At 37.5% G+C, this 27,656-nt stretch overlaps 1 protein-coding gene across 7 annotated transcripts; it reads right to left on the bottom strand.

Annotated features, from left to right (window-relative positions):
• Window positions 1–869: 869 nt before the first annotated feature.
• On the bottom strand, window positions 870–27,415 carry syt2b (synaptotagmin IIb). 7 transcript variants are annotated; one of them, XM_086293338.1, is made up of 10 exons: window positions 27,273–27,408; window positions 27,112–27,166; window positions 8,978–9,206; window positions 8,700–8,860; window positions 6,584–6,715; window positions 4,815–4,982; window positions 3,754–3,921; window positions 2,604–2,721; window positions 2,286–2,419; window positions 870–2,145 (listed from the first exon to the last, which is right to left on the bottom strand). In XM_086293338.1, exons 3-10 carry the CDS (start codon window positions 9,180–9,182, stop codon window positions 1,930–1,932), a joined length of 1,302 nt encoding a protein of 433 aa, XP_086149464.1. In that variant the 5' UTR covers window positions 9,183–9,206; window positions 27,112–27,166; window positions 27,273–27,408; the 3' UTR covers window positions 870–1,929. The 7 variants fall into 7 exon arrangements, with proteins under 7 accessions (XP_086149464.1, XP_086149463.1, XP_086149466.1 ...); XM_086293337.1 differs by having other exon boundaries at window positions 27,112–27,415; XM_086293340.1 differs by lacking the exons at window positions 27,112–27,166; window positions 27,273–27,408 and adding an exon at window positions 14,405–14,579.
• Between the last annotated feature and the right edge of the window lie 241 nt (window positions 27,416–27,656).

Below are 27,656 nucleotides of genomic sequence, written 5' to 3' on the forward strand. Positions count from 1 at the left end.
CAATTCATGGCCAGTTCAGAATCCAAAATTACCTACGTAAGCAGTGAAACTCAACATCAGAAAGGCTCTAGACAGTGTTTGAAGCCAGAAATTAGTTGTCATTAATAATGATTTCAGTTACAATGATTTGAATTATAAGAAAGTGATACTGACTCTTTTCCCTCCCGGTAAATTCGGAAGATTTTTCAGGTTCAGGTTGTCATCACGTATGATTAGAGAAAGTGTCATCCATTTTCTAAAGCTATTTTTTTGGGGGTTTTTAAGGTTCCTGCAATAAATGACAATTTTAATCCTACATATGTCTACATTTAACTCAAAGAAACCAATATGGGGACAGTCATGATTCTTCAGTTAAGAGGAGCTGCTACAGGAAAGAGATCAGGTCATTGGTAAATTCAGTGGAATTTAAATGTCAACATTTTAAATGTTCTATCCTCAGTCATTCCCTTATAATAATCAATTCTTTGTGTCCTTTTTTGCTTCCAAGCCACTAAACATTACACTAATAATTTGCCTACAAGTTTCAACATCACCATATTGCAGCACTTTGTCTCCAGGATCAAAAAGCTTGTGTCCCGACCGAGTGATTCAAACAAGACAAAATACTGCGAGGCATGATACATGCTCTATTCTGCAGCTCTATTTGGTTCAAGCAGATGGTCCAGGATGTGTGTATTGTATACGTTTGATGATACAGTTGCTATGTTTAGATTCTACACACCTCATTAATACAAATCAAAGCTACATCTTACATTTCAAATTCAATAATCTATAAAAACATTTCGTCTTTGACAGAAATCCTCATGTTGTTTCAGCAGAAACTACAGAAATATTGAAGTGAATTACAGTAGAACTACAACATCAGCCAATGACGTGGAATCGTTTTAATGAATGTCAAAACATAATAACCAAAATGGCACTGTCTTTTACTAAACAACAGAAATCAAAGAAGCATAGTCAGTACTGTTTTCAGCATCATTGGTAACCCTTTTTAGTGCCTTACTTCTACAATGGATAAGTAAGGTTTTACATCCAAGTGGTCAACATAGCCAGATTTCAAATGGCACATTCATAGTGTCCCTGACACATTTTGAACAATATTCAACCACTTTAAAATAAACAATAAAACCTGCACTACTTCTCAAAGTGTCATATTAGGAAGGCACCCTTGTATTCCTGTCTTACATTACACCTGTCTGAAGACACAGAAATATGGGTTGAAGCTAAATGCATAGATGGGCCTTCGTGGCAACACAAAACAAGCAACTTAAGTCAGACAACTGCATCATCCCTGCTATATGGTTCTGCTGCACTGTTTGCACCATCTCATATGTGAGCTGATAAAATCAAGAAAAATGTCATACATATTCCAGAATTGATTGTTGCATTCATTGATCTCAACCTGAATCATCTGCACTTGAATCTCTTCGCATTGATAGACTTAAGACAAACTTTATGCAGGAAATAACCCCAAATTAGAGTACTTTCTATTGCAAGTTAAAGCACAGTTATTAGCAAGACACAATACTGGGCGTGATGCACGCAGAGCAGTGGGGAGGTAAGTAAAGCATGCTCTATAAACTAAACTAAAGCCTTTTTTTTTATATATATCCAGCATTGTCTTCACCAATAATTCCATTCAGTGTCAGCACCCTAAGAATGAGATTCTTCAAATGAAGGAAAGACTAAAAGTCGATCATTCATTAACCAGTCACCCGGTAACTCAACACCATTCTTCTCAGCATACATTAATGTGGGAAATGTGATGCTCAAAAAGAGTTTCAGATATTCTACAATGTCTTTTTTTTAATATATTTTTTTTGAGCAGGACTTTTGACAAATAGTCATGTGTGAAGTCATGAAATTCATGCAAAGTAGGGATGAAGATTGGATTTCTGAGTTAGTGCATTAGCTGGTTGGTGAGATGTGTTACTTCTTTGCATTCAAGGATGCCAGCTGGCCATCAATTTCCTCCTCTGGCTGCAATGGGTGCCACTGGGCAATGGGACGGCGTGGATTAGCCAGCATGTCAGACCAGTGCTTCAGACCTAAGCCAGTAGCCTTACTGCCCACGAAGATTTTTCCAATGGCATCATTCTTACCTATCTTGTCATAATCAAACACTGTGACTGCCACCAAGATTTTCTGAGAAGGCAGCAAGAGAAAATGTAATCAATTATCTGTTTTCTGGGCATTTCATCATTCAAACTGTAGTGGAGATTCATTCATGAGCTATTATAACATATCAGTGAAGTCCAAAAGGTGTTGTATGACTTGTACTGTACCTGCATCTGTTCCAGGGGGATTTCAAAGCTGAAGGATTCATTGTAATATGGGTTTAGGGTGTTCTTCTTCACTGTAGTCTTCTTTTTCTTCAGACGCTTACCACCCTGGAGCAGCTGGATCTTTACATAAGGATCTGGAAAAAACATGAATATGATGAACAAAAGAGAAAAACTTATTCTGTCAATGACACAACCTTTAGTGTTTCTTAATTTGTTTGTTTGTTTGTATTTTAAATGGTTTTTCTTTGAATTTTCTCTTCAAATTGAATTTTCTTGCATGTGCCAAAGGACAAGAGTATTATGTGTTTTTTTTTCTACCAGATAAACCGCAGGCGTCCATCTTCTTCAGATTCTTTGCCTCCAGGATGCAGACAGTGAGTTTTCCAGCAGTGGGGACATAACGAAGGGAGATGCAGATATCTCCAAGTTTCTCAGGCTGAGCAGTAAGAGACACAGAAATGACAAGCACACATACTCATCAGATGTCCATAAATTGCATTTTCTGTGATGGGTGGGTGCAAAACATAGCTTTTATTTATCAAGATTTATACTCTTAGACTGAAACTGAGGGGTTTTTGTTGCTGCAACAGTGACATTATTTGGAATAAAACCCCTCTATCTGGATTTATGATCGCTCTGAGCTTTTAGACTTTGAAAATCCACTTTGATGACTGGGGGCAGGGATAACCTCGAAAAAGACACTGGAAAAGACTAGAGATACTAGCAGGTTATGTATGTAATCAGTTGTGATAAATTTTAAAAAGTGAGATAGTTTCCTTAATTATTCAAGCAAACTATCTCAGCATCATTGTTCACAGGTGTAGAAAAGCAAGGAGAGAAATTTGTTGCTCCACTGACATAAATAAAATTTTTGATTTCTATGTGTCTGAATGTTTGTGCACTGTTATGAAATTCCATCTTTTAAGAAATGCGAACTAATCAAGGAGCTAAATTATTTCTGAATATTAAAGATAGGATGATCAACCAGTGCCATAAACATCTTGCTGACTCCTCCAACCGAGTCGACATCAAGCCCCTCAGCCCTGCTGTAGTTTTCAAGTAAAATTAAATGCAAATATATAAAGAGGGAGAATTTTTGGTGAACTACATTTAACTGTGTTTAAACCTGAATTGATACACAGTTAGTGCTCAAATAAGTATTCATGGAAGCAGCATGAAAGACTAACGAGAAACAAACTATAGTGGAACCATTTATCATAATGAAGGAACATGTAAGCTGGTGCAATGGTGCAGCTGAATGTGTTCTTAATTGATTTTTGGTCAACAATGGAGCATTGTGGCTCAGAAAAATAAGATATAATTGATCTCTGTCTAGACAGACAATACTTGATAGTAGCATCAATTCATAATTGGTTTGGGGCTTTTTCTTAGGGTTGACACCCAGAAAGTTTAGAATCTCAATGGTCTATTATTTAAAGAGCACAGAATGAATCAGTTCAATAAGCACCTCCTCTTGATCAGCACTCTCGAGATCCCGCCACTCCTCAATAGGCCGTCCAAGGTCAATGGTGTTCATGGGCAGCTTTACCTCTCCAATGACATCATGTTTAGAAAATCGGTCATAGTCATAAACAGACATCACCAAGGTCTTTCCACCAAGCTCCTCATAGGGTACCTGACCAAGAAACACAATGTCACTTATAGATTGTATTTATCTGTCTCACAGGATAAATAGGTTTATTTTTAATGTCATTAAACTTCACATAAACTGCCTCTGGAATTCTTGAAAAGGGCGAGTTAGTCCCACTGAAAAACCCCCTCATTAAATGATACAAATACTTGCTTACAAATTTATAGTGTTTAGCAGCTGCTATACAGAAAACAGTCAATAATCAAAACTAAATGGAAAAAACTAAGTGAACTAAAAATGTTAAATTATAAATTATCAGAGAAAATAATCTGAGAAACCAGACAAATAATACGCCCTAAAAGCACTAAATGAAATGCACGGTTATTTTCTCAAATGCAAACAACAAACATATTAGGAAAAATAAGTTATTACACCCCAATCCACAGAAATCTATGTGAAAATGAAGATGAGGACACCTCTACTACAAACTGCATAGGCATACATGAAATAAAAAAAAAAGCATCTTCTGTTTTAAAAAGAAAGAAAATATCTGGAATAAATTTTGATGGAGAAACAATAAATCTGACAGTGAAATTCTCATGGGAGGCCTTTGGAGATGGCAATAAAGGGCAGCCTGTACAATAAGATATTTTTCTGCTGCAGTTTTAACATTTTGCAGACTGGTATCGCCTGCAGCTTGACCCAGAGAGACTTGCAAAGTCCCAGTGGGGCTTATTAGCTAGGAGCATCTAAGAGCAGCATGTAGGCTGCATAGGCCAGTGGGTACACACACAGAGCCAGACAAACCTGACATACTGTCAGTTTCATACACAAAAAGCTGCGATAATGATTTGTGATATTTAAAAAAAAAAAACAACTTGCTCAAATAAGATTTATGTTTCTTTTTTTTTACAGCTGCATGCAAGAACAAGACTCACCTTGAAAACAAATGTCTCATTGAAGACAGGGTTCAGTGTTTTTTTGTGCACTTTGGTGTCAAACTTCTTCTTCTTGTCAGGGAAGAGCAGGACTTTAACATAAGGGTCTGAGGTTCCACCTGAGTCCATGGACATGAGATCTGCAGCTTGAAGGATACCAATTGTCAGCTGTGTGGAGAAAATGAGGGTGTATGTAAGCAACAGGAGCAGTGAAAACAGAATTTTATCAGGCAAAAATGCAACTTTTCTTTGAGGGTCACTGCCTCAGACTGGTTATATAAGCCTCGCAATCCATCACCACAAGCGTCTCAGCTGACTGGAGACATACTGGATGTCAGAAGCTTTTCCTCAGTGTCATCCAATTGTCACAGTGTGGTAACTTCTAAAAAATGTATTACACTGTGTGCTAGAAAATACAGATTTTAGCTGTCTATATTTTACAGATACATTAAAAGTACAGCCATTTCACCCTCTACTGTGTTTCATATCTAGTGAATTATTGGCATTTTAATTGAGCACATGAAGGTTTGCTCATATGCTGTCGAGTAATCAGTTAAGCTGCTGGAAGTACCACGGTTAGATAAATGTCTTTTGATTTACCTGAAGCCACTATAACAAGTTACTCTTTTAAGGTTTAACCTCTTTTGTCTTTTCAGCCCTAAAAATAACTGTGGTTTTACTGACAATGTTCATCTTCTGCATACTCCTGTTCAGGTTTTGTATAGTATGTAAATGTAACCTTGAGTAACATCAACTTAACTGTCCTGTTTTGCTGCTATTAAAATTGTGAAGTTTATATTTGGTGTTTGTTCACATTCAAAGCCTGAATTAGGGAACTCTCTATTCCTCAAAATGTCATGGAAAATTACTCTTTTTCTGGCTGCTGACAGTAATTTCTGATTTATGGAGTAATAAAAAAACAGCCCTTTGTAAAAACTTTAATACGTCAAAAGAATGAAAGAAGAATTCCGAGTCTCATTGATCTCACTCTTACCAATGTTCAGATATCTGTTCCAGAAAAGTTTTCAAAACTGGCAATGATGCCTAATTTGCATAATTGAATGTGAAATTTCAGAATACATTACAAAAAATAAATAAATAAAAATATTTGATTAATGTCTTGATGGATCCAGGTAAGGAAATCTCAGAAAGTTGATACCGCTCATGGGTAGCGGTGGGAGGAATGCGACTGAAGAAGTGACCTGGATGAGTGAAAAAATGTTTCTCCCACTAAAAACACTGTCCAGACGAACAGTTTCAGCTTTCTGGGAATTGGATTAATGTAAGTAACGAACTAGAGAAATCTTAAGGTATTATCTTTCAATTAAAATGTTTGCTTTAGTGTTTTGGCACCTTTAGAGTCCCTTATTAAGAGCTGGATTACTCAGCACAGAGGCATTATGTGGTATTATTGCTACTATGCATCTCCCAGGTAAAGAAAATGTTTCATTCATGACACCCATGAAAGAAAAAGCTTGTTTTTTCTTTGCACTTCGGGTTAAATAAACAAGAAAAAGCATTAATTTAATTACTATAACTTTACATTTTTTTATTATCTTTGCACAGAACCAAGCTACTACAGCGAGTTCCATACTGAAGATGACATGAATTGGGTTATCTAACTCTTTAATTTAAACATGTCTTTAAACACTAAAACGTTTCAAATGGGTAATTTAAATATAGCAGAAAACATGAAAAACTCCCTCCAAAATTGTTAATTATTTCTAGAGCTTTTTTTTTGTAGTTCACAAAATGTGATAACCACAGACCTTTGTATTCTCAAAGTCATAATCTATAGAGTATTGCAGCTTCCCCAGTTTCTCCTGCTCTTTCTCCTCTTCCTCTTTCTCTTCCTCTGTCAGTCCAGTCTCTCCCTCATCATCATCGTCATCCTGATGTGTCTGCAGTGTAAAGGTAACAAAACAAAAAGCTATGTTAAAGGTAAGAGTACAAAAAGTCAGGATACAGGGTTCCCCATAACAGCCAGCATGCCACAGACACTGGAGCTCCAGGAGTTTTTATGTGGGAGATACATGTTTTGGTTACTGCTTACCTGCACAGCACCTGATGATAAAAACCAGGAATTTATCATTTAAAAGGACATAGCTGCCTGTAATCGGTATCCCTACTTTTTTTTAAGAAACTGTAGAAATGATTGTCTCAGTGTTTGTGGATCAGTGGGCAAGTCCTTAAATCTGACATGCTTCAGCAGTACAGTGACAGCCAGAATCAGTGGAGGCATTGCATGCTAGTTCCACTAAGAAGGGTAGTAAATGCCACGTCCTAATAGTGAAACTGAAAATAAGAATAATTTCTTGTTGTTAAAGGCATTAGATCTTAACAAATGAGCGAGGAGATATAGGTTTGGATAGACCCCTAAGGAACTAGCTTACAACAGCAGGAACAAATGCATATTAATCAATAAAAAATATGACATAATATCCAGGGCAAGGGGATGTATCTTATTTTATAGGATTTATTTTTAAGACTTCAAATTTGTTAACCTGCATCTCTTTAAATTAATGTGGCAAAATAAATGTTTCTCCTTTCACCTCACCATTATTACAAAACTAAATCAGGATTAAAGGGCACAGCCAGCTATTTGAATTTTGTTAGAGCCTTACTGCTTCAATATGATTTTTCTTATTAAGTAACTTAGGTGATCTTGACTTTGTAATCTTTTCTTTGGGTCATCCAGTGTCGTCACATCCTACCTCCTCCTTGAGTATTACCATAAAACGAAGAGATTTGCAAATCTTTGGCTCACCATGCAGTTTTATCATCACCGTTTCCATGTCTCCCAAACAACCAGCCATGCCCTTTATCACATGCACAGATTAATAGTGTTAACAGTCTTGGATATCATATTTTAATCCAATACTTTCCATATTGGTGTGATTTACAGTAACATTGTCCCGAGAACAATGTGTTAGATGGTTAGACTCTCCTCTCTGGGGTTTATGGAGCACATCATAGCTTTCCATTGTTACATTCTCAAGCTATCATACCAAAAAACTACAAAATAATGGGGAGGAAATTAAAAAAAGAAAGAAAGAAAAAATAGCAAAGGAAGCTACAACTTTCATTCCATGAAACCCCCCTCCGCCCTGGGGGCCAGAGAGCATCGACATGAGCTATCCACCTACCGTAGAGCAGGGGTCCACCACAGTCAAGAAACACGAGGCACACACAAGACACAAAGCGGAAAAGGAGGAGAGCAGAGAGAGGAAGAGATTCAACTCACAAGACACCAAACACACTTCAAAAAGAGAGGCAATCAACACCACCACCACCACAATCATGATGAGAAATGACACGCTTGTTTTAGGCTCAGGGCGATAATTTCACATTGTGGACACAAGCAGTTGATTGCTTTAATTAACTGTACAGGGGCAGTCTATGGTAATATAAGCTGTTTAGCCCATCAAATTAAGAATTTATCCTTAACTTTATAGCACTTTGATTCACAACTTCCTGATGTTTCTGCAGGCCTCATCCTTTCATCCATTACCTTTTAATATGATAAGCTTTGTTTTATAAGTTGACGAAACATTCTCTGCTCATTCTTTGCCACATTGCAATAAAGTGTGCCGTTTTTCACCATGGAGCACAATGGAGCACACGTTTAAACAACCACAACAACAACAACAACAACACAAATTGAGGGGAAGAGAGCTCTCCTTGTGTCCTCTACAGCCTGGGCTAAAAAAGCTGCTGGTAAAAGATCAGATTTAGTTAGCAACATTGTTAAAATCTGGGCAATAACTATCATAATAAATAATAACAACTTGAATAATAAATTATTGTTGACATAATCGACAAAATTTCACCAATGCATCTTGTAACCTTGACTCTTTAGCATGTAGGAAGCGCGAGGCATCATACCTCACCACCCTGCATGTTCTTCATGTTGAAGCCATCCTTTCCCTTCTTTCCTTTCTTGTTCTTCTTCTTCTTGCAGCAACATTTTTTGATTATGCAGAAACAGCAGGTGAGGATTAGCAATGCTGCCACTACAGCAATGGCAATCAAAGCCCACGGAGGCACTGTTGATTTCAAAATAAACGAGGAAAAGTTGAGTTTGAATGGAACTTTGGTGTTTGCCAAATGTTAATGTTTTGTAATGCTTGGAATGATGTAAAAAGCTCTGCAGCATTACTTACATGGGATTTTATCAATTTCATTCAAGAATTTGCTCTTGATCTCCTCAAACATGTCATTCTTGCTGATCTCTGTATTGTTCGAGCCAGAAGTTTCTGGTGCTGAGGTGGACATGGCAGCTGAGGTGGGAGCCATGGTCATGGTGGGGGCACTGGTGGGCTCGGCCGCTGTCATGGCCTGTGGCCGTCTGAACAAGTTGAACTTCATTGTCAAAGACTAGGCACAGCGTCCCTGAAACACAAAGAGATCGGATATGAAGCAACAAAAATTGCTTTAGTGGTATCATGGAAGATTTGTCAAAGAAAGTGAAAAATATTGAAAAACTATTGAAATATTGAAACTCATTATGACTCAGGAAGTCATAATGGAACATCAATCAAATTTAGCCATCTGCACCAACAACAGCGGCAAAAGACTGAAGTAACTTCTTAAGAGGGGTGGCAAATACATTAGGTTACCTATTCACTAGGGGTGCAACGATACACAAAATTCACGGTTCGGTTAGATCCTTTGGTGTCAGGGTTCGATATTTTTTCAATACAAAAAAATGTTCATGCCTTTTTAATTTGTCATTTATTAAAATTATAAATATATATTTAAGTCAAAAGTAGTTTTTAAATTTAATGTTGCTGAAACAACAAAATAAAAATATCTATCTGATCGAGGAATCACTCATCTTTGAAAAAGAGAGTTTATTACAGAGAACTGGCTCTTTCCAAAATAAAAGCTATACTATCCGCTTCTTCTGGGCTATATTCTCAGCAGCATATTAAACATATCAGGTCCCCATAAGGAGAATCATGTGCTAACGGCTGTCTAAATGACTCGGGTAAAGTTTGTAGCATGTGTGTTTGTTGTTTTTGTCTGCTTCCACTTGTCTTTGCACTAGGATGATGTCGGTGTAAATGTGCAGTCATATTCATTGTGTTCCCACTAGTGCTGTCAGCGTTAATCTTGTTAAAATGACATTAACGCCATAACTCGGCAAATCTCCATTAACGAGTTACCGTGGATCGCCCCGTGCGTGGGGCTAAGGCACTAGTTCCCACCAATTGAGCATTGCATGGCACATCCGACATATTGTTTTACTTTTGTCCATGACACGCTTACCATCAGGGTCATGCTTCACATGAAAACCAAGATAGTTCCAAACGCCAGATCTGAATGAGGGTGGGAGAGGTTCAATTTCGGGTAGCATTGAGGCAGTTGCCATGTTGCAACGAGCTTAGCTTCTGTCTTGCTAGCTTGCGCTGCGCTCAGTGGATCTGCGCTCCACAGTGCAGCCTAGGCGGGCGGAGTAGTCGAACACAGATCCACTGAGCGCTCAACACAGACAGCATCGTCAGAAGAAAAGTTGATAAAATAAATCAAAAATTTTGTATTGTTTGATACACATGCCTACCGAACCGAAAGCACTATATCCAACGGTTCAATATCAATACGAGTATCGTTGCACCCCTACTGGTTAGTAATCTAAAACTCCAGAAAGCTGCTAAATTGATTTTATTCTGACTTGCTTTCCATTATAATTTTTAATTTTATGTTTGAGTGATGATGACCTTGAGAGCTGCAACTCAACTCTGTGAAAGATGGGGAGTATGAAAACAATGCTTCATCTGGGACTCATCACACTCATCACACAAGTCACAGAAGTTGAAAGCCCTTGATGTTGCTGATGATATGAGAATTTAGTGTGTGTGTGAAACTGTGACCTGAGATGATTACACCTCCACCTTAAAACACAATGATCTTCCAGACCTAAAGGAGAGTCTAAAAAGTTATCCAAAATTAAAGGATACGTGAGTATCTGTACATGTACATGATGGCACAATTGTTAAATGATTTTCTAGAATAATCAATACATAAACAGCATCATTTTGTCAAGTAAGTATAAAGAGAGACATTAAAGATGAATAATTAGTTTATCTTAATGACTTGAACCCAATAACTGCTTGAACCAGAAGAAAACAGCTGCTAACTCAAATTTAGCAAATGTCAGTTGCTTGTCAAACCGCAGAGCATTGTTACTTAAAATATATATGATGAGTGAGCTTTAGAGGTCCTTAAGATAGACCTTATTATATGTGACAGAACCATATCTAAGCGTCTATTTTTCTGGAAAAATACCAGAAACACCTTCCCTGACATGACGAATCATGCTTCTCTGTCTGGCAACCCGATGGGTGAGTCTGGGTTTGATGGTTGGCAGGAGAACGATACTTGTCCAACTGCATTGTGTCAAGTATAAAGTTTGGTGGAAAGGGAATTATGGATGAAGAACTTTACTGGCCTGCACAGAGCCTTGATCTCAACCCAATAACATACCACTGAGATGAATTAGAGTTCACATTTCGAGCCAAGCCTTCTTGTCCAATATCAGTGTCTGATCTCACAAATACACTTCTGGAATAATGGGCAGAAATTCCCACAAAAATCAGACTCGTAAAACTTGTGTAAAGCCTTCTCAGAAGAGTTTAAGCTGTTCTGGCTGCAAATGTTGGGCCAGCATCACACAACCCTATGGATGAAGAATGTATGTCACTCAAGTTCAGTCATTTGAAGGTAAATGACTGAATAGTTTTGGTAATAGGGGTTTTCTTCTACCAACCAACTAATCTGTATTTATTTTTATTATTTATAACCGACGAATCAATGATCAGACCAATAAATAGTTGAAGGTTCCACCTTAAGAGTTCAAATGTTTTAAGATCAATCTTAAAATAGATTCTGAAATTTTATAGACTTAAGTTTAACAGGTTAGACATAGCTGGAGATCTAAGCTGCGACTTTAAATAGCATAAGAAGGCAGTCATCTAAATCAGTTTCACCTCCCAACATACTCTAATAAAATGAGTGTCTTCTCAGAAGGGCCCTCTTTTAACAGATGACAACTCCAATTTAACTCTCAGCCCCAAGTGAGCATTATGTTATGTATTCTCTGTTTGCTCTTTGCATGACTGCTGGTGGCAGCAACAACACTAACATTTACTGCTGAGCACAAATGTCAATGCTCTGGTCTAATTGAAGCTTGCTGTTTGTCAAAGTGCTGCAGATCGCTAGATGAATTTGAAAACACCTGCTTTAGTTTTAATTAACTATGAATAACTGTATTATAGTGCTGGGACAGGATTGTTTCCTACTGCATTTAGTCATTTATTTGATTACTATGTATGTCTCAGGAGCATAATGGTTTAAATTGTGTCAGTAAGACTACTTATTTACCACAGTGTGATATATTTCTAGGAGCTGCTGCTCTGACTGATATGTTTTTTTAAAACTAAATAATATGATTTTGATGCTGCCTTTACTCTTTCATGAGCCCCACAAACTCAGCATAGTGCTTAAGAATAACTGGCAGCTTGACATCCTTTTATTCGTTTTGTCACTCTGCTAATGTTTCCACATTTATTTGTTTTTCACTCCAGGGTAAAGAATTCAAAGAAATAAAGCAATTTAAGAGAAAAGGTCATGGAATTAAGATGTGTTCAAGCAACTAAGGAAAATGTAACATGATTTACATATTTTTTTAAATTGCTAAGCACATTAGGTATAATGTTTTATATCCATGCTATGGATGTAAGACAAGTATAGAATTAGTACTGGCAACTAAGTTTGCTAGCGTTACACCTTTTTTTCAGTTGATCTACTGTGATCTGCTCGAGTTTCTTACTATAAAAGATGTAATAACTAAAAAAAATTGTACTTTTTATTGTGTAAGCTTTAAAGTACGATACTATCAGCTTTTTATCAGCTGTTTGCTTGCTATTACACTGTTATTTTACAGTGTTTCTACTGTTATTATCATCAAACTTTTATTGTTGTAAAATGTACATACATGTCCTCCTCATATAACGTGAATCCAGTTTATTGTCTTTCTTGAACTATACGGTAGCTCCCCACAATTCTTTGCAACACCTGGTTAGAGAAATGCTTGCACAAAGAAGAGGTCTGGTCATCTGTAATTAATTGCTTCAGGAGTCTCAGCCATTGTGGCTCATTGCTAGCTGTTCTCAACTATGCAAATAGTAGATGCATATACAGAACTATCATAGTCTAAAAACACTAAATAAATGCACAGTAGCTAGATGTTAATGTTTTTTTCTATAGATATCACCATTTACAGTATTCAACTGTATCCACAAAAGTCCCTCCAGTCATACAGAGATTTGCTACAGCGAGCTTATGTGTCATTATCAAAGGAAGTGGTCCGCAGCTAAGGATATCAGTACCTCAAAGTAAAAGTGAACTGTCAGAATATGGCAAACATAATGATGATAAAACCCAATCTTAATTGATTTGCAGCCCACAGATCGATAAGTATTGCATTTCAACATGTGCACTTTAGCACAGACTTTCTATTGCTGTAAGGTAGACTGTGCACTGTTCACATACAGTGGTGGTCTATGTGCTGTGGGCAAGCACATCATTGTTGCTAAGCAATACTGATAACGTCTATAGCTGAAGTGACCAACCAATCAAATAACCAGTTGGCTCAAGGCCAGTGTCAAGTCACTGCCCAAGTGGTGGGCATGACATGATACGAATGCAGACTGCTGCCACTGAGCTGAAATGTATAATGGTTATGAATAAAGTTTTTGCTCCAGCAAAGGTTCTTCAAAAACATTTTATTCATCACCTGCCCGTATCTTTCATTTGTCTCTAAACCCATCCTCACCCCTAAAATGAAGCACATCTGAGACTGCAATGTTAAAAAAAAAATCCTAACATTAAGTCAGATATGATTTTCTCCACTACCCGAACTTCCCTAAGTTAATTCTGTCTCCTCTGAGAAGAGCAGTGATGAGAGAAGCGACTGAATGGAAATAGAATACAATATGCCCATACCTTCCCCTCTTATTTTAGCCTACCTTCTACCTCTGTGCCATTAGCACTCAGTCCTTATCTCCCTAGGATTTCGGCAGCTCACCACTGGCCGATATCACTCAGTCACAAAAAACAGGCTCGGACACATCCTCATTCATAAGTAGGATCAGGTCCGGAGAATACAGTGCAACCAAAGCAGTTTGATATGGTTTACCCAGTTTAAAATGCAGAGAAGATTCCTCTAAGATAACTGTGGTCCAGTTGTGCATCTTAACTCATTTTTAATCTACAAAGATCTTCAAGACAAAACTCACCAGTCAAATGTGGTATTCCCCTCGTGGGGTGGCCCATCCAATCAATAAGTGTTTGGGTTACAGTTCCTCAGAGCTGTGGTAACATAGTCTGATCTCTCCCATAAGCAGAGACTGCAGTCTCCTCTCACTTCTCTCCACTGCAGCACTACACCCCTCCTCCTCCCCCTCCTCTTCCTCCTCCTCCTCTGTCCAATGCACACCATCGCCCCCATTTTCCACCCTCCCATCACATATTTCCCTACACCCTCTCTGTCTCTCTGTTCAATGTACTTATGTACGCAACCTCTTTACCTCTTTCTCTCCATCTTTCTCATTCCCCCAGCCTCATTTGTGATGCTGCTCACACAGCTGATTGCAGCATGCCACTCTATGGTCTAGTATTGGAGGGCAGTTGTAAAAGATCAATATGCACAGACTCTAGGGTGAGGTTCATGTTAATAAAGCCACAGCCTGCACAAGTCAGGAATAAAAAGCAAAAGTATGCACTAGGACAGCTGAAAAAGTCTTAAGGCGGTGCAGTTTTTTGTTTGCTTGTTGTTGTTTTTTAAATCAGATCTACTCCATGGAATTAAGTGGTTGCTAACAACTGATCTCAGAAGTATGATTTAACCCTCTGAATAGACCATCTCTGTTAAGTCATTCAGAGTGAACAATTGAAACAAAGAGTGATTACTCCTATTTGTCCGGTGTTCACTGATCCCTCAGGAGACTTGTCAGTGATGATTAGAAGTGAGGAGATAACAAAAGCATCTTCTCGAGTTGCAATACAAACAAAACGTATCCCACTGTATTGAGCTAAAACTATTACATAATGAAACGTGCTGTTTGAGCCAGAGACCTACGCAGATGCAGAACTAAACATATGAGGTTTAAAAATTAAACTTTAGGTGCCTGTAGCCGACCTTGCGTGATAAATGTGTTTCAAATGTTCAACATCCCTAAAGCAGTTATGTTTGTACATGTTTGAACTCTTTGCAATGCTGGCATTTAACCTTTTTTTTTCTTGCTTTTGCCTGAAAACCTTTTTCTTTCAGTGCTCTCCTTGGGGAAATGCCTTTCTAAATGCTTAAGTTCAGCTGTCATCTGTTAGATGCCTGGCTTGATGTGGCTATTCTTGCAGTATGTCAGGTTGCAGTGCATTTAGCTGCTTCTACCAGAGGAGGGCAGGAATCTCATATAAAACTGCTGCATCACAGAGCATATTCTTTTTTTCTTTTTGAGAACTGCAAAGTTATGCCCAGAGACATTTGTCTTCTCTGCTTTGCAGGGTCAGTTTTGATCTGCTAAATGCATTTAGCTATGGAAAAAAATGACACAGTGTTCCTCTTTTTAGATAGAATATTAAACTGTGGATAAGTCACCACAGTATTATGCTTGAATAGGCCTTAATGTTTTCTCCTGCTTTTTTTTTGTGATTTTCTCGTAATATCAAAAGACTTATCCTTCAAAAGACTATTTTAACATTTTCGCTCTAGGAGTGAATTAAAAAATGCTGCATTCATCTTAAAAGCTTAATGCTTTAATTAGAAGTTAATGAATTGGTAGAGTGAAATGGCTGTGCAGTGGGGCCATGGGAGCAGAAATGATCTGGCTTTGAAGAAAATAAGCAGCTAGGGGGAAGTTAGGTGGGTTATATGGCCAATTCATGGATTTGTGTAAGATATTTTAAGATATAGGGCATTTAAGTTACTACTGCTTAAGTAGTGATGTCTGCACTTTTTAAGGTTTTTAAGTTAAGCCATTGTAATAAAGGAGATTGTAAATGAACAGACTGTTAGATGTTATACAATCTATTTTTTCTTCACGATAAAGTATATCTTATGTTATTATCTCATCTTTAATTATTTATTTAAGACACTCTTTTGCCTTGCCCTAGATTGCATGGGGCTCCTTCATGAAACTGATATGCCTGTTGTCCTTCTTTTTTTTTTCTTACTTGTTTTCTGGTTGTTCCCTGGAGTGACCCGATATGGCCTGACACCTCGTGGCAGAGCAATTTAACGAAACCAGGAAAAATATGAGTAAGCTGTAAAAACCTCTTCTGAGAAGTCAGTGACTGTTTTGCTTTTTTATTCTTATGAAATGTATTTTTAATAAATTATTTATTTTTGATATCAGCAGCATATTAGCATTAGAGCTCCCATAGATATGAAGAAATAGAAATCGCAAGATGGCCGCAAAATAACCAAAACAAACAATGAAACAAAAACAAAATGCTCAATCAATAAGATAATACCAGTCAGATTAAAAGATCGTGGATGGATTTTTTTAAAGCTATATGTTAAAATAGGTGTTAAAGATTTATTAAAATTGTTACAGTATATTTTTCAGTTAGTGTGAGATTGTTGCAAAATTCTCATTCTGCCCTTAACCCCTCTCCAAAAAACTGTGCTTTTACAGTATGGTTTACTGAAATTCCCACTGCATTGTGGGATACTCAGCTTCTCCCTGGTTCTTGCATTCTTTTATGAGCACCTGTGAATGAATAAACTTTTCCCTCCCTCTCCATCCCTGCTCTCTAGTGGATGAGTCAGGCCTGAGCACTGTGCAACATTAGGAGGTCAATAAGAGCAACACAGCTACTATCAAAGCCTCACATAGTAAACATATGCAGAGGGCAGCTGCTGACAACGTGTTCCCCGTGCTGAGTTGTGCTGGGACATTTTTGTTGAGATGACTTATCGCCTCTGAGGCAGCAGAGACGATGTGGAAAAAACTGCACCTCTCCAGCTCCTGCAGGGAGTGCTGCAATGCAGGGGTGTAATGGAGAAATACGAAGCTAGAAGGCAGATTGTCCAATAGTCAGCTAGCAACTCTCTTCCTCCACTTCCTGCCTTGTTTCTTGTTTCCTAATTTCTTTCATCTTTTATGCCTGTCGTCGTAGCATTTTTCCTTCTAGCCATGTCTCTGTGTACCACTCATACACACATGCATACGCTGTATCCTGCTCCCTCTCTCTCTATCACTCACACACACACACACACACACACACACACACACACACACACACACTCATCATCTTCTGGCCAGTCATTACTGCAGCACAGGCAACAATAAACAGAAAAGACCATATGCTTGTAGTTGGCTCTGTATATCACTTGCAGTGTTTGGGTGTCTCAGAAGTAGCAGTTGGTCAGCATGGGGACAGTGTGTGTGTGTGTGTGTGTGTGTGCGTGCGTGCGTGCGTGCGTGCGTGTGCGTGTGTGTGTGTGCGTGTGTATGCGTGTGTATGTGTATGCGTGTGTATGTGTGTATGTGTACACTTTACACCGAGTAGCTGGAATGATGTCATTCATCTGTGAAAGATGGGCAAGCCTTGACAACTCCATCAATGTCAACATGACAACATGTCAGCAAGTGAAAAAAGATGATGAAAACTGGGGCACTTTTATGAATTTGTTACAAAAAGTCACTTTATTAATAAAACAAAAGGGCTGCTGGGCAAAGTCTTAAAGCCAAATAATTAAGCAGGCCAGAAGCTAGACTTGAAACGGGAATGTTGCTATTAGGGTATGCACCATATATTTAGACTGTCAACACGACAGTCTAAATATGGGCGATCGTGGCTCAAGAGTTGGGAGTTCGCCTTGTAATCGGAAGGTTGCTGGTTCGAGCCCCGGCTTGGACAGTCTCGGTCGTTGTGTCCTTGGGCAAGACACTTCACCCGTTGCCTACTGGTGGTGGTCAGAGGGCCCAGTGGCGCCAGTGTCCGGCAGCCTCGCCTCTGTCAGTGCGCCCCAGGGTGGCTGTGGCTACAATGTAGCTGCCATCACCAGTGTGTGAATGGGTGGATGACTGGATATGTAAAGCGCTTTGGGGTCCTTAGGGACTAGTAAAGCGCTATATAAATACAGGCCATTTACACAGCCGTCACAACTCGTACAGACGCTGTTTATGACAGACATTTTGACTTTGACATATAGCATGAGAACAAGACTAGGTCTAACAATAACTCATTTACATTTTAAGATCCCCTTGAGTCATTCATGCTGATTTTTCCTCTGCTTCACATATATGCAGCAGGTCCAGCTAACACCATGTTCTAACAAGAATAATAAAAGTTTGAGATACACACACAGAGAGATGTGGAAAACCTGACTATAATGTGATAAAGATTAAGCCCTGTTTGTCCATGCCAATGCAGAAGTGAGAATAGATTAGGAAGTGTAAGAGAAAATGAGTGGACTGTGAGTCTCTAGACTTTACTTACTGATTTTCTTACATATGGCAATGCAGGTCATGATAATCAAGCAAAGATGGCACAGAGTATATCAGTGTGTATTCCATCACTCCAGTGAAATCACTTGAGCTGATTTTACAAACTTTGCAGACAGAGAGAACAAATAGAAGACCATCTGCAAAATACTTTAACATGTTTTCCCCTTTTTGGCTTGAACGTTCAAGTCATAGTATTTATTTGCAGTCAATAGATTGCAAACACAATTTGCTGGAAAGCAGCCATCATAAACATTATAAATTACACCTGTGCTTCATATACTTATTTGACATTTGTGGAGGATCTAAGTACTTGGCATTTTCTAGCAGTACGATAAAATGTGGCCCAAACAAAGGCAGATCCACACGTTTCTTGTGGATTTGGGGACACTGACAATGGAGGACTGGAAACAACACAAAGACTGTACCAATTTCTAGAATGGCTGTGTTTTGTTTTTATCTATGTACAAAGTTATCAGAACAGCACATTTTCACAGCAGGCATTTTCAGTTCTCATAACTATTAAGATTAATAATAACCACTTTCTTCAAATGTTCAAACTGTATTAGTGAAATTTTCATGATAAAGTGAGTGTAGACTTTAACAGGACACAGAAACTGATATAGCTGAGAAAAATTCAGCCATGACTCATTTTATTATTTTTATTTTATTTTATTATGATTTCTTTTCTATTGGGGCTTTTAAAAATGTCTTGGGAGTCTTTCTGGTCACCCACTGGACAACAACTTTTTCAGCAGTGATTAATAAATGTCCACTTGTTTATTTTTGCTCTAATGAAAGAAATGTCGGCACAGTAAATTCAGCATGGGAGCAATTAAAACAAACAATATTGGATATGTGTGGTATAAAGGTGCTGAATGAGAGGACAGCTAATTGATCTCTGGGAAAAATGTGTGTGTCCTTTGACTTCTTCCCAAAGTGCACGGCAATATGTCTGTGAAGGTTCTCAGTCATCCAGGTCATCGTAGTCTAAGGAGCTTGGAAAAAGAAAAGCGTCTGGACTTCTTTGAGTTTAAAGTTTAACCTCCTAGGACCTGGCGTCCACATATGTGGACATCACATTTTTGGGATGTCTGGACCAAAACACTTATTTTTTCCTCTACAAGGGCCTGATATACGCTTACAAGGGCATTATACTGCCACTGTTCTATCAAAATTTAAAATGAATGTCCTCATATGTGGATCTAATTTTTCTCAGAAACAAAAATTCGGTAAAAAAAAATAAATAAATCTGGCAATTCTTTGTTTTTAAATTCATCAGGTCGCAATCAACCAAAATAGCAAAGAAAAATTAAAAATGCATACCATGAAAGAGTCTTAGGAGGTTAAAGAAGTCCAGACGCTTTTCTTTTTCTACGCTCCTTAGACTACAATGACCTGGATGACTGAGAACCTTCACAGACATACGTGTCCTTTGAATGATTAAACAGCAACAGCCAAACAAAATCAAACTTCAAGTTTGGCTGTCCAGAATAAATAGAAAGCACATTTTATGATGCAGTATATTACCATCCACTTACAAGTGGAAAATAATTCTATTCACATGGGCAAAGCTAACAGAAGCTATTAACCACAAAGCATCTTTCCACTAAATTTCCCCTGTGTGCATCCATGTATATTAGCTTACAGGCAAACTACTGCAACTATCACGCCCACAGACTATTTCTCTGTGATGGGAAGTTATTGGGGGATAAAAGAAAAATGATAGACAAAAAAATGATTGCAGATCTTCAGTTGGGGGGGGGGGGGGGGGGGGCAATTTGTAAAGCCTTGTTATGGAAGTTTGTCTATTAAACATTTAAGTAATATACTTCTTTTTTTTAAGTTCTTTTGAGTTCCTTTCTTTTGTTTTGATGGTGTCGACTGTGAGTAGATAATGCATTATGATTGAAATTCTGACTGATAATACTTTTACAGACACTAATATGGTTAAGGTCAGTAAAGGTGTCAATAAACCCACTATCTCCATTTTTTTCATAGAAAAATAAAGACATGTTTTACCTGAACTTTAAGCATATATTGAACTCTAAATATGAATAAAATAAAATAAAATAAAAAAACAACTCTGTGACAATATAAAAGGGGTCACTGAAAAGCCTTTTCACATTTCACAGACTTTGAAAATTATCACCAGAGTCTGCAGCATTTCTTTTCTTAACTTTCTGCAACTTTTTCTCTTCTTTCACCACTTTTACAGCATTGTTACAGCTGCAACAGGAAGCTGTTTTCAGTTCAAAAGTAAGAATATAAATAAATAATGGAAAACTGGTGGTGACAAATGCTACGTGGCAAATGATAAAGAATTCCCCAGTAAAGATCCAAATTAAATGATCTAAATTTAACATCTCTCCATTATACCCAGTGGGGGACAATAAATAGAAGACTTAAAGTACAGAGTATTGCTGTATCTACAATTAATGTCCTAGTTATAATGAAATGTAATCATTTGTAAGTTTAAGCCATTTAAAGAAAATATAGATTATTTTCTTTAAAGAAGTTAGAAAACAAGGAAGCTACATGATACAGATTGCAGAGTAGAGTTTAATGGGTTTCAGGAGCATATTTCAACTCAGTTGATAGGTTTATGTAGAAGTTAGTTTTTATATATCAGATAAGTCAGGTGGATAGTATTTCTACTGTTATAGTTATTTTTGTCTTTGATGATATTCTGGAAATTTTATAAAGCTCATAGCAGCAAGTTTTGCACTCAGTTGCTTGTTTGTATGTTTTTTCATTCAAAAAATAGTCTCACACCTAAAAGTGACAACATCCCAACACTCTTCTTTGTGCAAGCCAATATAAAACTGGTGTTAATCAAGTATAGTACAAATATTGACAAGGTGGTCATAATCTGTAGCCTTGCTGGCCATATTCTCTGGTCTGTGTTTTAGATCCTTTTCAACACATCTGTCTTTATCTGCTTTTTTTGGGAATTTTAAGTCAGGTACAGCTAACAACATAGTACCAGATCACAGCTGAGCCGCCCTCCAGCTGGTCCAGTGTGAAACCAACCATAGAGGGCCTGCGTGTAATCTTGTGGAGAAATTAAAATCATAGTTGAATGTTTTCTGTTGGTGTGGTCGCCCTTATGTAACTTTTCATTGTGTTAAAGAAAACAATGAAGGAGACTGTTACAGAAAAAGTTTGTATTAGCATCTACATTGTAAACATTTTCTAAACTCAACTGGGTCATTTTGGTGTCTTTAACTGGAACAAATATTGAGTGGAAACAGAAAGTCAAAAATAAAAGTCCATGGACATGGTTGAATATAAGACAGGACTCGTGTGTTTTAGATGGAAGTCCGGCCCATCTAAGACTGGATCTGTAAGTTCTCATTGCTTAAGTGCCATGAATGCACAAAGATTCAGTGTGTACATAAGGAAAACTGAGACCATCATCACAACTAACAAGCACACAATCTCTAGCTCCAATTGTTTACAATTTAAGATTGTTTAAGCTGGATCAAATGCTGCACTTTACGCTAGTACATATAGGCTGTGAATAGAAGGGAGGAGGGGCACGCCATTTAGAGACTAAGAAGGAAGAAAAAAGAGAGACAATACACCACACCACCACCAGTGAAGGATGAGTTGTCCAAATGCATAGATCTGGGACAACAAGACAAATCAGTGCTGAGTAAAGAGAAGCCAGGAGGAGCACTAGTTCAGTAAGCAACTAATTATATGATCCATCTGACTTCTCTACATTTCCTCTAGCCTCAAAACCATTTTACATCAGATTTCATTGTAGACTCTCGCTAATTAAATAAAGAGCAATAATTTCCCCACTTATTCTTCCTCAAAAACATACATAACAGAGCTTCCATTTTTGCAGGACGATATTTACAGGATATATAAGTCTGCTAAAATCTAAAAGATCTGAATATCTTTAAAGACCATCATATATCAATCTTAACATCCCCCATTTTCTGCTCCACCAAATTTCCAGATCTGTCAAGGGTTTGATGCTGAGAGAGGATAAGACAAACTAGCATCATTAAAAAAGATTCTCATCAGCAAATCCTCACAAACAGGTCTGCACTCTGCCTCAATATGTGGAAAGACATGAGGATCATTTTTATTGTTCTGTTTTTTTTCGCATGATCAGATATTTGGTGTAATAGATGTATTAGAGGTAATGCTCCAGCAATGCTCCAGACTTTTGCATCTGGCCAGTGTAAGACTGAATGACCAGCAGACCATAGTAAATGCAGTAAAAATAATAAATATCTTGTTTGACAAAAGGATGCCCTGCTGTGAGCTACTTTTTTGCATTCCTTGCAGTATTCCACATTGTTACTGCATCGATTGGCTTAGCTTGATTTGAGCGCCTAAACTGACCACAAGAAGCTGATGTATTCTTGACTGTGTTGCGGACTGAAAGCAGTTCAAGCAAAAGAAGTCAGATTCAGTATTGGCGCTGTGTATTGACACACAGAACAGATCCTTACAGACCAGTCATTCGCCTATTATCCCTGAGCAGTTATCTGTTAAACTGATGGAATTCAACTGGAAATATACTGCAGCACCAGCAAAGACACTAATTCAGCAGCTTTCACAGCAAAACTACAGCAACAACATTCCTCTCATTCCTCTTAAATGCTGTGAAAATGCTGCCTATCAACGTGAAAAAAATCATCAAATGTCATGCTGTGACATGGCACTCTTTATATTCACTGTACCAGTAAATGGTCCATGTGCACACACACACACAAACGTTGCTATCTGTAAATGAAAAACATCATTCTGAGTGTGCTTCATGTACACTGATGCACCTGACAGGCTGTGAATGAGGATATAGGTTGACAGGAGGGGGATTATAGACTGCAGAACAGCCTCCCATTTCATGAACCATCAAGCAGCAGAAGTGCCCCAGGCATGCAAACCTGGAAATGTAATGTGGAAACTCAGAGTATCAGGAGCTGACTACAAACAACTGTCTATAATCAGGAATACAACATTAGTGATATTCTGGTTTAGGTAATTTCACTTTTACTCAGTCATTAGGTTGCTATGGCATGCAGCAAAATATGGTTTGTTTGGTTTATTTGGTTATAGACCAGTAGGGTCATTCGAATAAAAAAAAAATTAATTAAAAAACGTGCAAATTTAAAACCATATTATTTTAATATTTTAATATATTTAATTAAGGGTATTTTAATTCCCCTACAACCTCCCACTGTATGATAATTGTAATTCCATGTGGAGTTGCGTCTTTTAAAGAGTCCTCTGAATTAAGAGATAAGGCAGAAATATAGAAGCATGTTTTAAGATCCCACAACCTTTCTCTAATGGAGCTCCATTTAGGATACAGCAAAATTAAGATCATGTTAAACTATTCTAATAAAAAAAAAAATTTCTGTTCCAGTTATATTCAGACAGGCAATTTTTTTTTTTAATGCTGCAGCTTTTTAATTTTTTTTTCTTTCATGTTCTTTATTATTAGCATAATAAAAACATTTAAAAATGAATAAAGCATGAAGCAATTTTTAAAACCATTTACCAACCTATAGAAAATTTCTATTTTGTTTGGACAATTAATGCTACTCCTTAACTGAGTCTGGTTGATAAGTTTCCATTGGTGCAGACCTGCTCTTGGAGTGCTTCATATCACACTTTAATTTGAGGCTATTTGGCCTGAAAAGCACTTAATGTGGTGGAGGAAGAGTGTGTACGGGTAAGAGTGGAAATGGGCCAATAAAACTATGTTAACAGCAGCTGGGAACTTAATGCTAACATCAGCATACTGACATGAAAAAGTCATGGCATTACTTTTAGCTATCATATATTTATTTATTGCAAATCGCTTAGTCTACGAACTGCAAAGACAAAATTTATCAGAAATGTTCATAATTACATGGTTAGCATCCCATTTGCTATCAGCATTAAAATGTGAGACAAGGCCTCAAAGGAAACCATCAGTAGGATAGTTGCGTTCTAATATTTGGTGGATTTGTAGTAATTAGTCACAAAGTAAATTTTGGACAGTGTAGATCTTTTCCTCATGATGGTGCCAACTTGAATGCCATAGTAATCCAATAACTGAGGACAAACATTTCATACTGATCTGCAAAGTTGGAGCCCATGTGATACTCTGGGAAAAATTAAAACAATAACCAACATTGTTGTGATACATGTTATTGGGAACAACAAATGCCAGTGGGCTACCTCATTTTGTGTGAAATTATGATAAATTCTGTAAGACTGATTTGATATTCAAACAAAAAAAAGATCAAAACACTGTCACTAGGAAATCACACTGAACACTTAACCATTTAATAGATACGTTACGTCCGTCAAATTACAACTGGACACCCCCCCCGAGTGAAATGCCATACTTATTTCATCACAACACACCAAGTCCTTGTGTGTCCTCTTTGTATGCAGCTTCTTTGCTACTGCAGCAACAAAAACTGTGCAGTGCAAAACAATACACACTGATGTTATCCTCTTCTTCTCATAGTCCAAAGATTCTTTAGACATTTTAGAAATGACTCAACTGATGTAGTTGAACCATTTTTTTAATGTGTCGTACAACTTTGGAGTCTTGTTGTTAATCTCAAAATCTGTCACTCTTTTTTGATTAGTCACCATAGCAACTTGATCTGGACCATCTTAAAAGTCCTACAGATGAGATGTATAAAATATATGAGAAAGCAAACAAATCAATATTTAGTCATTTGTGTTTATTTAAAAGAAGAAGAAGAAGAACTCTAGATTCTGTTAGGCCACAGTACTGATATATATGCATCCATGATATATGAAGATAGAGCTTCTAACTGGCATAGCTGATATTTGATAACTGGTAAATGAAATCATTGACCATCTTCCAGTTTTTATAGTTTATGATAAGAACTGTACAATTAATAAACTGAACAGAAAAAATAACAATGCAGGTGTGTAAGAGATAAATGTCTAAATGCTTTTAAAACAATGGAATGACAGAGCTGGGTGGAAATAAGATGAGAATAGAAAAAAAATGACATGTGATGTCAGTGGTGCATATAAATGTAATGTCCATGGATAACAAAGGGTCTACAAAATACATCTTAAAAGCATCATGCAATTTGAATAAAACTAAAATAATGTTATTATGATCATGAAAGCAGAAATATGCATGTGCAGATTTAAATCAATGGAGTTGATATTGAAAGAGTAAATTAAAAACAGACTTGGGATAATAAAAGTTACAAGATTTCGTTTTCCAGGTTTATTCAGATTTTGCAATCAGCATTGATGTGTGGCTGTAAAGTCATAAAGTTGCCAAAACTATATGTGATTATATTTTTATTTTACATGGTGTATAAATTCTGTGTAATCCGAAATATATTTAGTGTTGATTTTGAGGTTTCATTAAGGAAACTGGATAAAAAGTAATGCATATTTTATTGAGAATGCTTAGGATTAAACAAGAGTACATGTCTTCCACTGCTTTTAAGATATGTACAGTTAATCAGCAAATGTTAATGTGATATTTTGCTTGATTTTGTTTCATGCAGCTTTCGGTATACTGTTTACATGTTTTTAAAAAAATCACCAAACAAAAAACAAGATGTTACTCTATTGCAGCACAAAATGCGCCATATGTATGCAGCTGCTAACATATTGCACCTGCACATGCACTGATTCATCTCTGCTAATGCATAAAGAAAATCCTCATTTGGCACACACTCTGAGGAGTGTTCCTGTCATGTACTCATAATATCCCTGGGGAGTAAAGAGACTACAGCATCACCTGACCTGTTCACACCTTTGCATCATAATCAGCCCAGGAACAAACGATGCAAAAGAGAGTATTCCCCCTCTTCTGCAGCAAAACGTGAGTCACTTTTAATTGATTAGAAACTAAAAAAGAAAACAGAAAAAAATAGATATTGGAGATGAGATATGGGGCTTAACATATAGAATGTGCCTCCCAACTCAGTATCCATCAGAGGCTGTAATGCAGAGAGCTTTACCTTCAATCACCTTCAGCCAAGCAAATCTAATCTTTTTTAAAGAAAAGGCTGCAATGGAGTACTTAAATTCACCAATCTAAGTACTAATAAGATCACTCAGATTCATTTGAAACACTGAGTTCTGCAGACTCTATGTGGGCCCTTCACTCTTGCTGGCTCAGCAAATTTGACTTTGCACACACTCCCAGTGTATTTTTACTGTATAACATTAAACTGAGTACCATCATCCCTATAGAGCATCCGCACACTAAAGCAAACCAATAAAATAACAGAAACAAAAACAAAACAGTGAGAAAATGAAAAAAATGAAACAAATGAAAATCTGTTACATATAACAATTTAATGTTTGTGCACTAAAAATCTATCGTCGCTCACTGTTAATCAGTTTATAATCATCTTTGTCATAATCAGCCAATGAAAGTCAATTAATATTTGTTTAACAGTGAAATAAAATTCAGTTCTCAAGTTCTATCTCACTCATACGTGCTTTGTTTATTATGTAACATTATACTGCAGCGCTACATGATGCTACGCACCAGTCATTAAGGGACTTACTGGCATGCTTTAAAAGTTCCACTATAGCAGATTCTCTAATACGAGACCCTGCATTAAAAGGAGAAGTGCTAAGACTGTCTGCTCTAATTACCCCTGAGCCATTTATTCTCTCTTTTTCTCTGTGCAGGGCTTTTTTTCTACATTCATCCAGGATGTGTGTAATGAGGCTAGGTGCCTCTGTGACAACTTGCCACACAGCAAAAGAACCAGTAACAGAATGCTTGGACATAGAGGGAAAATGCAGCTTACCTTGCAGAGAGATGTCTCCTAACCAAGGAGAGCGGAAAACAGGGTCAGATATGTTCTTAAAGAGATGAGAGAAGTCTTAATAGTCTGCCCTTTGACTCATCCCACCCTTGAAATACATTGCAAAAAAAGAAAAAAAAAGTAGTAGCAGGTCCCAGTGTCACCTGGGGGAGGTTTCTGTCCTAGAAGACACACATAAACGAGACTCAGTTTGTTGCTAATGCGTGCTCAGATCGGGCAGGGAGGAGAGGATACACTCATTAACATTGTTCTAACACAGTGAAATAAGCACAAGCACCAGAGCCGGTGCAGGTCCACTGCTGTATTTCCCGGCACTGCATGCTCATTGGCTAAGGAGCAACTCAATAAAACCTCTCCTCGTCATCAGTTGGATAGGGAGGGGTCTAGATTTTCTTTGGCACACTAATAGCTGTGCTCCTCCTCTTTTCTTCCTCACTCTATCACTTTTTCCCTCAGTACAAGCAGACAGGGACTGCTGAGCTTTGAGAATTAGACGCAGGAGGAAAACCAGAAAGGGGGGGACAAAG

Source organism: Aulonocara sp. 'chitande type north' Nkhata Bay, linkage group LG5, assembly GCF_057382095.1.
Source record: "Aulonocara sp. 'chitande type north' Nkhata Bay isolate Kocher_YH1m ecotype deep benthic linkage group LG5, A_spYH_male_GT1.1, whole genome shotgun sequence".
Taxonomy (NCBI): Eukaryota; Metazoa; Chordata; class Actinopteri; order Cichliformes; family Cichlidae; genus Aulonocara; species Aulonocara sp. 'chitande type north' Nkhata Bay.

Excerpts from the sequence above, each read along its gene's own strand:
- syt2b (XM_086293337.1), bottom strand. The coding sequence starts at position 9,182 with ATGAAGTTCAACTTGTTCAGACGGCCACAGGCCATGACAGCGGCCGAG. Across the intron at positions 8,861-8,977 it reads TGAAATTGATAAAATCCCAT|TGCCTCCGTGGGCTTTGATT; the intron begins GTAAGTAATGCT and ends TGAAATCAACAG. Across the intron at positions 2,420-2,603 it reads GGACGCCTGCGGTTTATCTG|ATCCTTATGTAAAGATCCAG; the intron begins GTAGAAAAAAAA and ends TGTTTTTTCCAG.